At 39.8% G+C, this 17,179-nt stretch overlaps 1 protein-coding gene across 5 annotated transcripts in view; it reads left to right on the plus strand.

Annotated features, from left to right (window-relative positions):
- Positions 1 to 17,179, plus strand: part of map4l (microtubule associated protein 4 like) — a 133,095-nt gene that overhangs the window by 59,342 nt on the left and 56,574 nt on the right. For 4 of the 5 annotated variants that reach the window (XM_042227104.1, XM_042227106.1, XM_042227107.1 and 1 more), the window contains one exon: positions 4,972 to 6,324. The exons of the other annotated variant lie outside the window; for it this stretch is intronic. In XM_042227104.1, coding sequence (XP_042083038.1) covers positions 4,972 to 6,324 — 1,353 coding nt within the window. The remainder of the gene's footprint in view (positions 1 to 4,971; positions 6,325 to 17,179) is intronic. 5 annotated transcript variants of the gene reach the window in all.

A 17,179-nucleotide genomic window follows, 5' to 3' on the forward strand; every position in this document is an offset into this window, starting at 1 on the left:
ACATTTCACACCTGAGCCTCAACTCTCGCGGCCCGGTACCAAACGACTCACGGACCGGTACCGGTCCGAGGCCCGGGGGTTGGAGACCGCTGGTTTAGAGTACTCATCAGGTGGAATCAGATAATCTTCCACGGCACACCTGATCATTTTTCATGGCACACCTATGTGCCGCAGCACAGTGGTTGGGAAGCACTGCTCTAAGCAACCCAGATGAAGGCCCTGGCATGAGCAGTGGTCACAAGAAAGCAAAAAAGGTATATTGGGGACAAACCGAGCTATACTTGGTCTGTGGGGGAAAATTATCAAAATGCTTTTTGTGACATTTTTTTGGGTGGTGTGCCGTGTGAAATATGCGCCGTGGCTCCAAAAGGCTGGGAAACACGGTTTTACATAACCAAGGTGAAAAAATGTAACCTTCCTGCTTGACAATACAGTCAGTAAAGTAGTGAATAGAAATTATACTTCGTTTAAAGCTGCTTCCAGTCAATTAATCAATCAGTCAACCAATCAGTTTGAGAAATAAATAGAAGTACACTGAAAACCTGGAATTTTCTCTTATTTAGGATCGTTGTTTTTTATTCTGGCTTGACTGTGCAAAAAAAACAACCTCTTATTTAAGTTAGAGCATTACAAAATAGTCTGTGCCAATGTGTGCTAAAAATGATATTATTTTTATTCATTTCCAAGTTTTGTTTTGTTTTTTCCTTGTTGTAAAAGGCAAGAAAACAGGTGGTTGTGTTCTTATCTGGTGTCCCAGCAGTTAATAGTGTAAAAGTGGAACAGCAGATGCCAGCAACACCTAAAACCAAAACTAGGTCTTTGTCCCCTCACTCAGAACTCATCTGCTGTCCCTCAATTTCTCTTAACAGTTGTTAACAGTAAAGGACAAGCAAATGTGATAAAAGTGCAGACTTTCAGGTTTAATTTAAGAGTTTCACAAAATAAATTGCATTAAGTGTTGGGATGAGACTCTATGACAGAGACTCTATGACAGAGACTCTATGGAACTGCAAATATGTGGTACAATGAGATACTGATGCACGTGAGGAAAGGCCATCGTCAGACTGACAAATCGAAAATAAACCTGTCAGAGAGATAAAAGAAGCTAGCAAACACTTTCAGAGTGGCTAAATCAACAGTCTGCTGCAAAAGAAAAGATTTTCTCAAGGCAAAGAAATAAGATATTCATCTAGACTTTCATCCAGGTGTTAAAAACGGAAAGAAAATGGCGGCCTATGTAGTGTAGAATTCCTAATGTAATTCATCTGTAATTCCTGAACAATTAGTGCAATCCTTTTGTAAAACCCTTGAATAAAAGTCTACACTTTAGTCACATTTTGATTGAATTATTTAAAACCCACTGTGGTGGTGTCCAGAGGCAAAGACTGTAAGTACGAAGTGAGAAAGCAGTAATGTCATTCCATTGACGCTGAAATCATAATTTCCTGTCGACACAGTTGCCAGAAACATCTTAAAAGTTTGTTTTTTGATTGTCCCACATTATCTTTAAGCTTCAGTGAGCATGAATAACTCATCCCTGTCGGCAGGCAGAAAACAGAAACCCAGATTTGGGGTGATGGCGAGTCATGCCCCTCCACTTCCTCCTGTCTCACATCACTGGGTATCTAATGAAGCAACAATAAAAGAGCAAAAAAACAAAAACATGTTACTTAAAGTCACAGGGGGATTAAATTGGATCTGTCTAGGCATTGGCACGATTTAGGAATTTACATTCATGGAAGTGTCATTGCTGAGGTGCTTTATAAGTATGAAAAATAGTCATTTATAACACAAATTCTGTGTGTCTTTTTAAGTTGTGTCTACAACTCAGTGTGGGGATATTTCTGCAGGATAATGATGACACATTTTCCAAACATGCTTCTGTTCTTCTGCATTTACTATCCTGTGTTTAAGGCTTGCAGTCCACTGTGCTCCTGCTCTGTCTGCAGTAAACCTTAAATAGAATTTGGCAAATTACAGCTCATACTGTGTTTTTGCATGGGTCATGTGTTCAAAGCAGCCCATGCACCAACCTTAATGTATTTCATGGCGGTTTGCCAGAGTCCAGATTAAGAAGTACTCCCATTAAATATGTTATCCTATTAAATATAGATGATAATATCCCTGGTCTTGTCTTCCTTTAGTGTTGTTTATAGCAGGGCAAGCATCAGGTCGTTGGGAGAAAATAGCCAAGTCAATCAATTAAACCATGCTGGGAAAGGTGCCAGATTTAGAGAGGATTGCACCTTTTTCTGGATTTCCATTAATAAGTAGTGATGTAAGACTGCAGTTAGGATGATGAAAACTAGAAAAAATAATAATATTTTAGACTGGAAGAAGAGCTGATGAGCAGTCATAGACTATTTTACAGTTTGCCTGTTTCTGTCTGTTCATCTTTCTGTTTCTTGTTCTCTCTGAGCTGATGACGTGCTTGTCAGAAATAATTGAGAAATATGGATTCAGAGGAAAAAGCCAGAGCCAACTGCGATGCCTTCATTCCTCAAATAAGAGAAGATAGTGGGAACAGACAAATAAGAAGATCATTTCAGTGCAGGCTGAACATTTTTTGCTTTGTCTGCCATTTGATCGTTTTGTGATTCCGCAGTGCGTTCCTAACGCTTAATGTGATTTGAGTGCGTTTGAATGTGCACTTAGTAGACACGCATGTTTTTAATTTTGTTCTTGCATGCTAGATCCTGTGTTAACTGTGCTTGGTATATTTGTCTGTTTAAGTTGCTTCAAGGTTGCATTGCTCTCACAGTGTGCTTATTTTTCTGTGGCGTGTGTGCGTCCTCCCTCTAAGAGCAACTTTGTATCCTGGATGGTGGTGATGATGATGTTTAAATATTCAGAATTATGCATATTTGTGCAAAAGGACACTTGCATCACACATTTACTGGTTGACTGGCACTTCCTTTCAGACTTCACTGGCAATTTGGAAAACAGAAATCTACACCAAACTATATGACCAACTTTCAGTTTTGACTTCCTCTCATTTTACATTATAGTTATTATCATAAAGAGTAACAACTAAAAACAACATTACCCTTCATGCACACAAATGTGCATGTCAATCACAGTCTAACTTGGTCCTAAAAGGTTCCCTCAAACGTTGTTGTCAGTGAAATTTTAGTTTACAGTATATCCAGTCAAATCCAGGCAGCTGGGACACCAAGCAAATATATCTAATGCCTGGTGTAAAACAGCATCTATAAAACGTTTTATGCACGTGTGATCTATTATAGTCTTTACAGAACCATAGACAAAACAACAGGTGAGTAAAGCAAATACAGGTTGAATGTATTTATAAAAGCAGGCACCATCACATACAACTTACTGCAATAAATTGTTGAAAATGTTGTGCCTAAAAAGAGCCTAAGAGCAGTCAGACTATGGTTACTATCACTGGAAACCAACCCAGCAAAACAAACTTCACTTCATGATTTTATGTGCATTTCCTGGTTGGCATGTGGCATACCACTAGTACACAAGGCGGGAATTTATTGCGTATTATAGCATATAGCCACGTGTGCTTTCCAAATGCATTGCTAATACATCTTCTATAGTACCAGCTTAGGTGTTTCTCCTGTCCAACTATATCATGTGATGTCACTAAAAATAATCTGTCTTCATCCGGTTGTTATTTTACAGTGTATGTACACCACACCGAAATATTTCAGCAGGTAATAAATTTAAACGAGTAAAATTTTAAAATAAGTTATGTTCCACAAAAATGTCTGTTCTTTGTTTTTTGGGGGATGAGTCAAGGCTCCAGGTGACAGTAATAACAGACGTTTATTATTTACAGTATTCGTTAAGCAATGAGAATAAGTATAGTTCAGTAAGATAAACTCATAGAAGACACTTATCTCTACAAATAAACAAATTTAACATTAGTTGGAAATTAGTCCAGCTTTGCTCAATTAATGTGCATAATTGAACTTATTAACAGGATGCCAAGAACTAAAAGCTATCACTGAATGTCAGAGATGCCTCTAACTTGCATTGCAGAGATATCTACTGAAGTTAACTCTCATCAGGTAGTACTCATCCAGGGACTCATGTGATACCTTTTTGGTACCCAAAGATGGCCTAAAGAGTAGGCTGCCCTCAGTGCAACTTGAAAGGACCAAGAAGTAGCGCTGCCTAAATGTGGTATTTTTCTTTTGTAGAGTCTGTAGCTATTATCAAACCTGAACTTCGAACAATTTTTAGTTAGCTATGTTGGTGTAGTTTTCACACACGTCCTTTCTCACATGTAGCACACATCAGGGAATACTCTGGATGCAAACTACTCTAATTACTTTGGTTTAGACAAAAAAACTACCTGAATCATGTTGAAGGACAGGTAGTCAGTGCAACAGTAAGGACAGTGAGGGCTTAAGCTCTTGTAATGCACCCACTAAAGAGCACTATTAACAAGACAGCTTGCTGGTTAGAGTTTGTTTTTAGCCTAAAATTGTGTAGCTTCTTTAACGTATCGTCAACCACAATGGTCGTTAAATCATTTTGATTGTATAGCAGCGTCTGGCAATGGTAGACATAACAGACTGGGGGCTTTGATGAAGTTAAGAAATGTCAGCCTGGAAAGCACAACTTAGGATATCAAGCACCACTGAGTGCTCTTGTGAAACCACAGAAACCCTTTCTAAGGTAAGATACATATCTTGCATAAGTTAACCCAACTGCGTAAGAGGGGGAAAAAATGTCTGCTTTAGCTTATTTCATAAAAACTCATATTTCAACATGAATTTAGAGTAATCCTATTATCTTCACTACATCAACTTACTTTCACTGTCATAGATGCAAGAGTTATTTACCAAAATAGCTGGTACACCCAGTTAAATCAGATTTAAACCTGAAATAACGAGTACAGCTATAGTAACCATAATCTGATGGCTTTTTATCAGGTGTTTCTCTGACACAGTATGTGATTGGTTCCTCCTCTTATAAAACCCTCCCCCTCGGCAGCTCCCATCCTCTCTCCCAGCGGCTCAGTGGATGACAGCAGTACTACATCCTCCAACTCTGAACCCCTCAGCCCTGACAGAGCAGGGCCGGGGAACGAAGCCGGCAAGCAGCAGCAGCGGCGACGGAAGAAGAAGAGGAAGGGCCGTGATGAGGTCTACGACTTCTTGGATAGCCAGGAGAATAACATCAGCAGGATGCAGGATAAAGGCAGAAGGGAGGTGGAGGAGGACGAAGATGAGGAGGAGAACTGGGAGTGGGAGATCAGAGAGAGTGGAGGAGGGGGTAGGGTAAAAGGCAGAAAGACTAAGAGTCGGGCAAGACTTCCAGAGGAGTGGGGAGCTCCACAGCAGCCTGTCTCTCCCACACCAGCTACAGTTGCCCCTAAGTGGGCTGCAGGTGCTGACATTGGCTCTAGTGACCCCAAAGCTCCAAACTCCATCCCCAGCCCCACTCTACCCTCTGCCCCTGAACAGATACCCACAAGTTTTACCAACTGTTCCCATGTTGGCCAAGTATCAGATTTGTCTTCGCGCTCCTATGAGCCTATGTGTTTAGATGACTTTTCTGTGTCTGTTAAAAATGGGCAAAAGCCCATTGAAGAGAGAATGTCAGCCAAACCTGAAAACCATATTAGCACAGCTGCTAGTACAGTCACCAAGAATAGTTTAGCTGGGGATGTCAGCGGTAGCCTAGCACTAATGACAGGGGACAACCTAAGCCCTGTCTCCCAGACCTTCTCTTTCCTTGATTCAGTTCTCCAGACCCCACCGGGTTCCACTCCCGACTCCCAGACAACCACCCCCATCACCAACACAGCCTCACTTGCTCCTGCTTCCCTCACAAAGTCAACCCCTGTAGAAACCACTGTCCCTGCTTCACAAGCTGCTTCTGATTTCAACCCTTTCAAGAGCACTTCAGACCTTCCCCCCACTGTGTCCACTAGTCCATCACCTTTAACTTCAGCAGAAACATACCCTTCAGCAGCCATAGCTGGATCGGCCCTCAACGTCGATGCCAAGCCTTTCATCCCCTCAGCCACACTAATGTCCTGCACAGCTACCCCCAGTAATTCGGAGGCCACTCCTGTTGTTAGAACAGCAGCAGTGGCCTCCACGGGAACCGCCGGTCCTGCATCCTCTACCACTGCAGCCACACCTCTTAATTCCTCAGCTGCTTCCTGTAAGAAAGAAGCCACCCCTGCATCGTCATCACCAGACACTCCCCCCAATTGCGTACCAGTGTCCCTTAGCTCAGCCACACCCCCTCCTCCCATCACCCAAGCAGCCCCTCCCTCTCTCCCTGCACACTCAGACCACCAGGAGTCCTCGTCGCCACAGCTCCCCCCATTGGAAGGTTGGTGAACTGCAGGGAAGATTATGAATAACATGGAGCTAATTTAAAGAAAAGTGATTGTAGGCTAGGATAGCAAGAAGTAGTGATGTTTGTCTCCCTGTATGCATGGCTCTTTGCCTGCTTGGTGCTCGATCCTGTCGCCTGCGAATCCGAAATAACCGGGGCCCGACAGATATATCCAGAACAGCTTCTGTTTTAATCAGCTTTTAAGATATTTACCTTTACGACAGATAAACATCTGCTCTTTGTTACTACTGCAAATATAATCTGGAAAATATCGCAGACAGAAATTCATTTGTGTCCAAATATAATAATATCCTATGCTGCCAGCATGACTATGGGACACAAATGTACTGTGCTGGTCGGGCCCTACAAACCTGCCAGGGTAAACTGTCTGATTGGATTTTCCTCTGCCTGCCTCTGTGTATCTGTTACTGTGATCATAACAATTTGATAATACTTGACCTGCTGCTAATAGCTGCTGCCGTCTATGCTTGCTCCACTGTCTACTGTTTCATGTGATTGTCAGCTGCTATGTAACCTACCACTATCTCCTTTTTGTCTGTAAAAACACACATAACCTGGGTCGCTGCATGGAAAAGCCAGTTTGTCAATGCCTTTCAGATTCAGTCAGTAACTTTGTAGACTTTAATCATCTGCATAGAGGCAAATTAGTGTATGTAGAAGAGGCAAGGTGTGGCCGTGACCATAGACGTCATATAAAAGATGGACAGGATGTAGCCACTGTGATGCCATTTGTTCATTTGCAAACTTTAGAGGAGTGTTTCTGCTGTAGCCATCTTGTCTTTTTGATGCCAAACTGTGAAATTAAGCAGGACTGCACAGTCATAGGATTGCAATGTGTCAGTCAAAATCAGGCTGGAACTAAAGCATAACCTTGTTATCTGAACTAATAGTGACTCATCAGAAAAATGTCAGCTGAGGTCACAGAGCGAGGGAGCCCTTAGACTTCTGTACTTCCTTTTAGACACCAGGAGTTACCACTTCCTGAGTATCAGAAAGCACTTGATTTTTCAGATGCAAAGGTTATGCCCATCTTTTATACACAGTCTATGGTTGTGAACAAGAAAACTGGAAAATGTGTTACAAATTCATCTTTCATTTATTTATTAGGTTCATAAGGCACAAAACCCAGTTTTTTATTTTTTCACCTCTAAAGTTTTATTTTCGCAGTGATTTTCAGTAGTGAATTCTATTGCAGGTGTTTATTATAAACTATATATGACGTGTTATATGTTAAAGATGCATTACTCCATTCAGCTATTTTCTAAATTCTCTACAATGTAGTATTTGACCCAAAATGAACCAAAAAATCCTCAAATCTCTACTACTTTGAGCCACAGGATGTGACCTTCATCATAAAGTTACCCATGTGTCACCTGTGAGTGACCATATTTTCACATTAAAGTCAAGTATCGGTCTCTGAACCATTTTCATGTCCCTCATTGTTAGATTAAATCTTGTTACAAGGGACTTCAATTTATTCTTTATATTTCATTGGCCAAGAATTAGGGGATCTAAAAAAAGATCAAACGGTGGCCCTCACCGCAGCAATGTGCTCCGATGTGATCAACTCAAGAAAATGCCAGCAAAGAGGAAAATACTGTAAAACACATAACAGAAGTTGGATAAAACACAAGTGAAACAGAAAAAAACGGCACAAAAATACCAACTTAAAAACACAACAGAAGTGTTTTTGGGGAGACAACAACGTGGACGCAACAGTTACAAAATTCACAAGCTAACAGTAAACTGCTAATAGCAAACACATATGTGTAGTTTTTATGTGAATCATATGATAAAAACACACAGACTCCTCTGTTTCTCTCATGCATGTCTCAGTGCAGTCCTTCACATGTTTTGGTTTCTGTCACATTCATATCGTAACACTTCTCTGCTCTTGTTTTGTGAGATTTTTCTAGTTCCACTCTGTTTTATTCAGCTTCTGTTGTGTTTTGTGTGTTTTTGTAGTATCTTTCTATTTACTGGTATTTTCTTAAGTTGCAGTCTGTTTGACCTCTCAGGACCACCAATCTTAAACATAGATCCAAGTTAATTTGTAGGTACGGAGGAATTTATATTTTTGCTCAGGTCATACTTCAGATTACAATCTTTGTTTTTGCATTATTATCCTGATTAGAAGTAACCTTCATGTAACAGGATTTTCCCCTGTTGTTATTACAACAGACAGGCATATCCATCCAAATCTAACCAATCACCAGCCACATAGTAACCTGCAGTTTACTGTCCAGTGCCTGGTAAGGCCTGCCTCCTGTAACCTGAGAAAAACCCTGATGGCACCTCATTCTAGTACTCCTTCCTCTTACTTGAAATGCTTGCATTCTAGCCTGATCACTCTGTCGCTACAGACTACATCTCGTACCCTCCTTATGAAGATTTACTTTCTACTGTAATTCCCTGTGCTTCGCTTTAGTCCCGACCTTAAACCACCCTGACACTCCTGGTGAAATATGTGTTTAATGCTCTTTAGATAAAAGGTTTTGTCAAGTAGCTAGAATTGCGTCTGTCTCTTCCACACAGATCTTGGCCTGAGCGAAAGTTTTCAGGTACATGACTCAATACTCGAGTCTTATTTTAGCGAGAGAGGTCTTAAAGCAGAGGGATTGTTAGAGCTGACGTTGGAGAATTGTGTATAAGACAATGGAGTTAATTCTAAAGCGAGTAAACTTGATTTTTTTCTCTCTCCCTTTCCATTTTTTCTTTTTCATAATGCCACCAACAATGTAACCTCCACAGGTAAGAACAAGTTTCCCTTTTCACTTTTTCTTCTTTCTGACTCCAGGAAGTTTGCACATCCTTATGTCAGATCATTTTGGGGATGTTTAGTATGCTTGTCCCTGTGTTTGTTTGTGGATGTGGATGACAGTGAAGTATTTAAATACACAGACGCCAGAAAATGTATTTTATTTCGAAAAGTGAACTGAGGGATGTTCCTGGTTGATCTGATATCCTCGTGTTGGTGTTGTTCCCAGATCATCATACTAAATGTTGTTCCAGGATCAACATTGCAAGTGACCAATCAGAATGTTGTGACGTCATACTTTTGCGACTTCGGGAAAAACCGGCGTAAAACAAAAAACTGTACTTAAGCTGCGTGAAACCGCCTCTGTCCGCCGATCAACGGACTCTGACCCTAACCCTTTAATAAACAGTAAGCAGAATTGATATTGTCCTTGCAACATTGGAATTTCATAAATGCACGAATGGCTTGGCGCGCAAAAGAATAACGTCACAACAATGTGATTGGTCACTTGCAATGTTGAACCTGGAACAACATTTTCATGATGGTCTGGGAACAACACCAACACGAGGATATCAGATCATCCGATGTTCCTGTGGTTTAAGATTCTTAAAGCTAATTTGAGATTTCATCCACCTAGCCCAGCATACATCACCACATTACCTTCTTTAGGTGAAAACTGTACACTGTATGTATCTCAAGTCTAAGGTTCATTCCTTCCTTTGTAAGATGGGGTCTGACGAACTCACTAATGTACATGGAAAGAATGCCTGAATGCCATTTATAGTCCAGTTTTGACCTGGAGAATAATGTTTAAACCAGAAATCTCATAGAAAATATACCTAAAATTCATTTTCATAACGGTATAAGTAAACAACTAACCAGTGACTTTGAATGACTAAATAAATGTAAGTGATGATACTTGGCACTCTCTAAATGGGTTGATTTTTATGGTGCCTAAGTCAGTCCCACATCCTGTACGACTCTTCAGCATTACAAATACAGTGATGATGTTTGCAGGGCTGCGATGATTTTTCACAGATTTTTCCTTAAGTTTTTATTCCACAGTTCAAATTTGAACTGCACATTTCCCATTGTGTTTGCAGAAAACTTTATGGTTTGTTATTGCTACGATTTAGTGTTACCAAAAATCTCAATGACATTTCCTAACAAAAGCTGGAAACGACTGAAATCACAAATTTATTCAGCTGTTTGTTGCAGGATGTGTTTAATGTGGTTCACTACACATTACAGTACTTGGAAGACAGTTCTGTTGCATTTCACATGTATTTCTCGTGGTTTACTGTGATGTTTTTTTTGAATGACCACAGTTATAGTGAATCTTTCTCATCCAACTTGTATCCTGTAGCTTGTATTTCTGTGTTTGCTGAGAGGCAAAAACGCCATTGCTGGAAATAGAACAGCTCTAATAAATAATTTAAAGTCCAAAATTACTGTGAGAGTCATGTCCACGGTGAGTGTACATTTTTCACCACAACTGTACATTATTTCCTTTTTTGGAATTAGTAGAGATCAAAAATGGAGTTATTAAAGAGTCTGTTTGAGTTTACCTGAAACACAACTTATATGTGACTGCTTAAAATGGGCAGGGTTGTATCCACAACAACATAGAATCAGTGATTGCAGGTTAAATGATTAAAAATATATTTTTAACAGTAGTATTTCAATAATATTAGAGACAACCAGCCACCCTTCCTCCAAAGGGTGTCTGGTTGTATGGTTGCTGCTGTGCTCCGATGTGATCAAATATTAAATATTAGATATTAAAAATTGCTGCTGTTAATGACCTTGTGTGTTAGTCTCTTCACTCTGTGTAATTTGGCCCAGACTGCGCAGGTTGAATGTTTTTATTACCCAGCCAGTCTGGGAGTTTCTCTCTCCTGACTTTATCTTGACTCCATCTATTTTTAACTCTGCATCTTTCCTCTCATATACAATATTGATGACAGTGACTGTTTCACCCTTATGTAAGGCGAACACACCCTCATTTTTTCAATGTGCATGTAGTCCGAAAGAAAGAAGAAATTGTTGTCGTTCCTGCTGTGTCAATGTGTGTGTGTGAGACAAAGAGTCTCTGGTATGCAAAGCAAAGTGGCAACCATCTTTTACCTGATGCTGTGTCCTGGATTCGTCCTTGAGAGAGAGCCAGGGAGATTAAATCAAAGCAAATTCTAGAAATTGAGATAACCACCGGGAAACCCAGTGTGTTGTGGTTGGCTGTGTAACACTGCATACAGTCATGTTGCAGTCTGTGTCTGTTGTTAAGAAGGTTGTTGTTGTAGAATCTCAGCCCTGCTCACTGGCTCCATCAGGTGCCTGCTACAGAAATTACACCTATGAACCACTGCTCTCTGAAATCATCACCAAGAAACATGTGCAGGTGTCATAATATTGTCGTGTCTCGGCATAACTGAAAATATTCTTTTTTAGTTTTTACAAAGCATTGTTTCGCCACATTCATTTGGCAAAAATCCAATTTTGGTTCTATTTTTGAAGCATTTTATGGTCTAAAATGTAGGACAGAGGACAGAGAGGACAGAGTCCATCTGACTGAGTCACCTTAGTGTTGTTATCAACTTTTTTTATTAGAAAAAACTGGGCTGCATTTCACTTTTTATTCACAAATGTGCTCCACATTTATTTTCAGTGTTTTCAGTGTCTGATTTTTCTTTTAACTGGCAATTAAGATTGAGTTTGTTTTGCATCTGCGACTGCTATCCACTGACAAAGCTGTCACCGCTGCTTGTCTAAGCACTAATTAGGAAAATTTGAACAAGTGTTTAAAGCCATTGCTAACTGTTTCCAGTTGATCGGTGCAGACTTGTTTTCGTAACAATAGTAAGTGCCAGGAGGCTAACACTGGTACAGCAACAGCTTTGCTAAATTAGACAAACACTGCATTAGTCATATATATATATGTTTCCTGAAGTTGCTGGTAATGGTTCCGTTTACGCATAACTAACATTTTACACACAGCAGCTTTCATTTAGCTCTATTTGTTTTACATAAGTAGACAGCCCACATCAACTAATGGCTCAGCATCTTACTGAGTATGTGCTAGGGCGTTCTATCTCAGCTCCAGCCCAACAGACTGACGACCTGTCTAGGGTGTACCCCAACTACTGCCCTGTTGCTGAGATAAATGACAGCCCTCCCGCAACCCTGAATTAGATAAGTTGAAGAAAATGAATGATTGAATTAATAAATAGGTCACAGTTGCTACCTACCTTCCTATTTCATGCTGTTTCTGACTTAATCACTGTCACAAATGTCTCAGAACAGCGCCTGCCACTAAATATTAATGAATACAGTATCAGTCTTCTTTTAACTCTAATGGTCTTGAGTAAAATGTACTTTTGAACATTTTGACATTGTTAGCCATAACCAGAGAGCGCTCAATATCAAGGTAAACGTGATCACTCAGCACCAGAAGCTTCATTATAAGGACATGGTGAATTTGAAAATTTCAGCTATGTTAGAATTAAGTAAGATTGCGTAACCAGTATTATCTTTTCTATTGGTAATGAATAATTATGTGCTAATTATTTCTCATCCTAAGTAATCCTGGTCCTTCATACTCTATGACCAGAAACTGTGAAGAAATTCTGAGTTAGGAGTGATGTGATCTATGTTCGCTTTCACCATTGTCGAGTGTAGAAACTCTATCACCATATCACAGTAACAGTCACCTCAAGGTGCTTCATATTATTAGATAAAAATATGTGAAGCTTCTTCAGTTCTAAGGGTCCCTTAGAACTGAAGAAGCTTCTCGGATGAGAGGTGAAACGTCTTCAAGCAACTCAAAGAAGTCCAGACGCTTTTCTTTCCAAGCTCCTTAGATTATTAGATAAAGTTCCTACAGTAACACCGGAAAAAAACAACAACTATGAGATCTCTGTGCAAGCACCTGGCGGCAGTTGAAAGGAAAAACTCCCATTTAAAAGGAAGAAACCTCTGGCAGAATCAGGCTCACTGATGGACAAAGGACACACTGTGGAAGAAACGTAACATGCACCCAACCTTGAGATGATTGATACTACTCTCATATGTAACAAATATGTAGCTTCAACCTGTTAGTTTATCTTAATGTAGAGACTGGAAACGTGTATTTCACCTAACTATCCTTGCTTAGATATCTGACTGCTCACTCATCATGACAGCTCATTTGGTTCAGTCACGTGATGACTATGTAAGGTTGCTTATCTCCCAGTAGTGTTTACACTCTCTGAAAGGCAGAATTTTACTGACAAGTGAGCTCAACATAAGACATAGATCCTCTAAAGAACAGCTTTGGACTGAAGATTGACATCTTTACCTGTCTTCTCCTCTGCCCTTTGCATCCCAGTGTTTGCACTATTCCTCCTTCTCCTGTATTTTTATAATTTTTTTCACTCCTTCCCATCTGCTGCCTGTAGATCATCTGAAAGTCGCTCCATCTTCCTGCGTTCTTGCCAATTCTGACTCACTGGCATGTAACAAAAATTGCAATGTAGAGGCTAGAAGTATCTGCCAGTCTTCTATTTGCTTATTTGGGTCTCAAAATGTATCTTTTTCTTTCTTATTTTAGGACAAAATATATTGTCTTTGATGTTTTATCAGCTCTAATTTCCCTAATTAAAAATCTCTGTGGTGCTTTTAAATTAATTCCAGTCATAGGAACAACAAGTGGGCTAAGGGGGAGGTTTTGGAAATTATTTTTGTTTCTTGCCCTCCTTTTCTCCCGACTTATCACCTCCATACTTCACCCCAGTTTTCTTCTTAGTAGCCTCAATCCCCTCTCTGGTTAAGTCTCTTCCTCATGTATTAGCTTTATTTAATCTTTCTATTCCTACCGTTCTCCCGCTTTCTCTTCTACCCTTTATCATGTCTCATCTTTATCTTCTGTCTTCCCCATTCCCCTGTCTACCCACCCTCCTTCTCTCTATTTGTCCTTTCTTTTAATGCCCTCCATCCCTCATTTTCTTCCCCTGCCTCCTCCCTCCCTCTTTGCCCTTACTGTCTCCTCCATCCACATCACGTCTTTCCCTCTCCCTCCCAGACTCCCCGCGCTGCTGCGGAACCATAATAATCACCGCATCGACAATTTGGGTGTGGGTGGGGGCTGTGGGGGTGTCGGCATTGATGGTAGTTTGGGAGGGAGGAGGGTTGGGGAGGGCGTTGTCAGGGAGACGTGGGAGGCGGTTGCCGTGGAAACACAGAGACTCTGCAAGTGAGGGATGGAGAAGGGGTGGACTGGGTGTGACACTCAGTGAGGTCGAAGAGTTAAAAATAGAAACGCTCTGACAAGATCCCCACCACCACCTCTCCACACTGCTCACAGTTTCTCTTTCACTCTCTCTCCCTTTTCTGATCTGTGCCATGGGCAACCAGCTGTGGCATGTTCTGCCTTCATCTCCAGTTTATCCTTGACCTTCAAAAAGAGAGCTGTTTGTGACCTCCACCTCCGATAAACTGCGCCACAAGACTAGATAAGATTTCATTTGCTGCTTTGTCTACGTATGTGATTTTGTTTTGCTGCCTCAAGCTTCTATTTGTGTCCCCAGTGGCTCTGTGGTTGAGTTGCCAAAGTTTTAGTCAAGTACAGATTTTTACATTTACACTCAGGAGGCTGTATTTAACAACTTCAAATTTCTAATCATCAAACTTTCCAGAGATAATTTTCCAGGCTAAATTTGCATTTACAGCAGGCCTTTCATAGGCAAAGTACAGCCATGTACCATTAGCATACTAATGAAAAGAAAGATTGGAAAGGACTGGAAGGAGCTGGAGTAAAGGAATCAAATATTGAAGCTCATTGCTATCGTTTCTCTTTTTGCCTATGAAGATAATATTGAAAATATTATTTAACTTTAATTTGGTTTGCAAAGAAAAAATGTCTTTAACAATGTGCATAGGGTTAGGGTATTCTGAACAGTATTCTGCCTTAAAAATCACAACAGTAATTAAAGTATGCTAACATAGGCAAAAATAGGTCTAATAATGCCAAATAATTGCAGCTATTTAGTCTATAAAATTAAGATTCTTTAATTAATGGCTGAACTAAGAGTTAAGCAGTCCATGCAAACAAAGTAACAAAGGCAGACACGAGGCAGAGTACTAGAAATATTCCCAAAACTCCAAAAAAGCAAAACTCATGGGAATTATGCAAAAGCAGTGGAGTTGCAATGCAGTTGTGGAGAAACAATCTGGCAAGGAAGAAATGGAAGCATGAGGTTGTACCTGTAAGTATCGAGTGACTCACCTGTTGGGAAAGGTGTGGTACAAACAGCGAGAAAGTCAAAGTAACTGCAGTAAAACCAGGAGACAGTTTCTCAACGTTATACAGGTTATACACATTTTTACATAATCATTGTTAATAAATAGTAAATAATAGTTAATTAAACTTCAGTATCTTGTTATTTTGCTATTGAAAAAGTTCAATAATAATCATTTTTAGTAAGGTTGTAATTAATGTTTGAATGGTTGTGTCATTAGTCAAATGTCAATTCTTAGTGAAAGCAGTGAGAGAATTTTAACCGATTTCAGTTTTGTAAATGTCATCCAATAATGTTATTAGACCCACCACACAATATTCATTAATGAAAAATTGCTACTTTACAAACTAACTATTAATCCGTTTTTTATTAGTATCATTCCATTTTTAGCAGTAAAAAAAACTTTTCAAGTGGATTTTAATTAACTGTCAAGTTCTCAGAGTAACTTGCAAATATTGGATGTTTCACAGCAGTTCTCCAAAGCCCCTCTTCTCTCAGTCAAATAGGACAAACAGCAGAGATGGATGTCAGGTTAGGGAGAAAAATAGGTCGGTAACTGACATAGAGACCTCATTTTGGTTCATATCTGCATAGAAACTGATCTGATATTCTTTTTTAACGACATATGCGGTACTCTGCAAAGAAATGAGCCACCCTTCATTTCTTCATGTGTTGCCTCCAAGGAGCCAGACTTTGATGTCATTTTTTAAAGAACATTAATCCACAAAACTGTAATATTTGGTAAAAGAAACAATCCATGCTGGGATGGTGGTTATGTAGTTTAGCCGAATGATTCAGCCTTCTAATTAACTTGGTCAGAATTTGGAGCTACAGTGACTTTTAAACACGACTCACTGAAGTAATTCAGGTAATTAGAAACCTTTTAATTGATCTAATTTGTGTCAAAGCTGTAACTCTGAGCTATAACTCAAAGCTCATACACATATTTTTAGAGTGAGCGTCAACTTTCTCCACACTTTCTTGATCGAGGCTGCTGTGGTATCGGCAGAGATATTGACTCACAGCTCATGGAGCCAATTAAGGTAGAGGGTTTCTCACATCACATGTCAGTCACAAGGAGACGATTCTCATATTTATAAATTCAGCCTGACTTAATTGGTAGGAAAAAAGCACATGATGTCTTTATAATTATCTGGTTTCCTGAACTGGTAATAAAATGGGATTGAAACTTTGTGTCAATTACAAGTGTAGAAAAACACAATGTGCTTAAGCTAACACTGAGACACAAAAGAAACAGGCATCATGTAGATGTGCAAGATCTGAATGATCCAACTTTTGTTTCATTAAAAGATTGTTTCATCTCTGCTTTAAAGATTCATAGTCCAAAGTTCAAAATAATCTGTATGTATCTGTTTATACTAAGCCTTGGTTTAGCCATTTAGTTCATTGATTGATTGAAATGAGCTTGATTGTGTCACAGTAGACACTAGTTGTAATATTCTTTTTTGTACTAGAGGGAAACGAAGTGTTGAAAAAACAAAGCTGTGAAATATTAACTATGTGTCATCATGGTGAACTGCACTGTACTCTAGCAACACAGTGAAACCTGATGCATGGAGTATTGGCTACAGGCCACAAATCCTTCAGATCTGATAGTTCAGCAGGTACCTACAACGGATTGAAAACAAAGTGGCAGTCGTCATCTGTCACACTTTAAACCTTGAACCCAGTTGTGAGTTAAACCATGCTCAAACATAAGTGGTTCCTGGATCTTTTGCATAATACCTATCCTTTCTAAGTCTGTTGAAGCTATGCAACGGTCTAATGTCTTCCTCTC

Source organism: Haplochromis burtoni, unplaced genomic scaffold (assembly GCF_018398535.1).
Source record: "Haplochromis burtoni strain Fernald_Lab_line unplaced genomic scaffold, NCSU_Asbu1 Contig_243, whole genome shotgun sequence".
Classification (NCBI taxonomy): Eukaryota; Metazoa; Chordata; class Actinopteri; order Cichliformes; family Cichlidae; genus Haplochromis; species Haplochromis burtoni.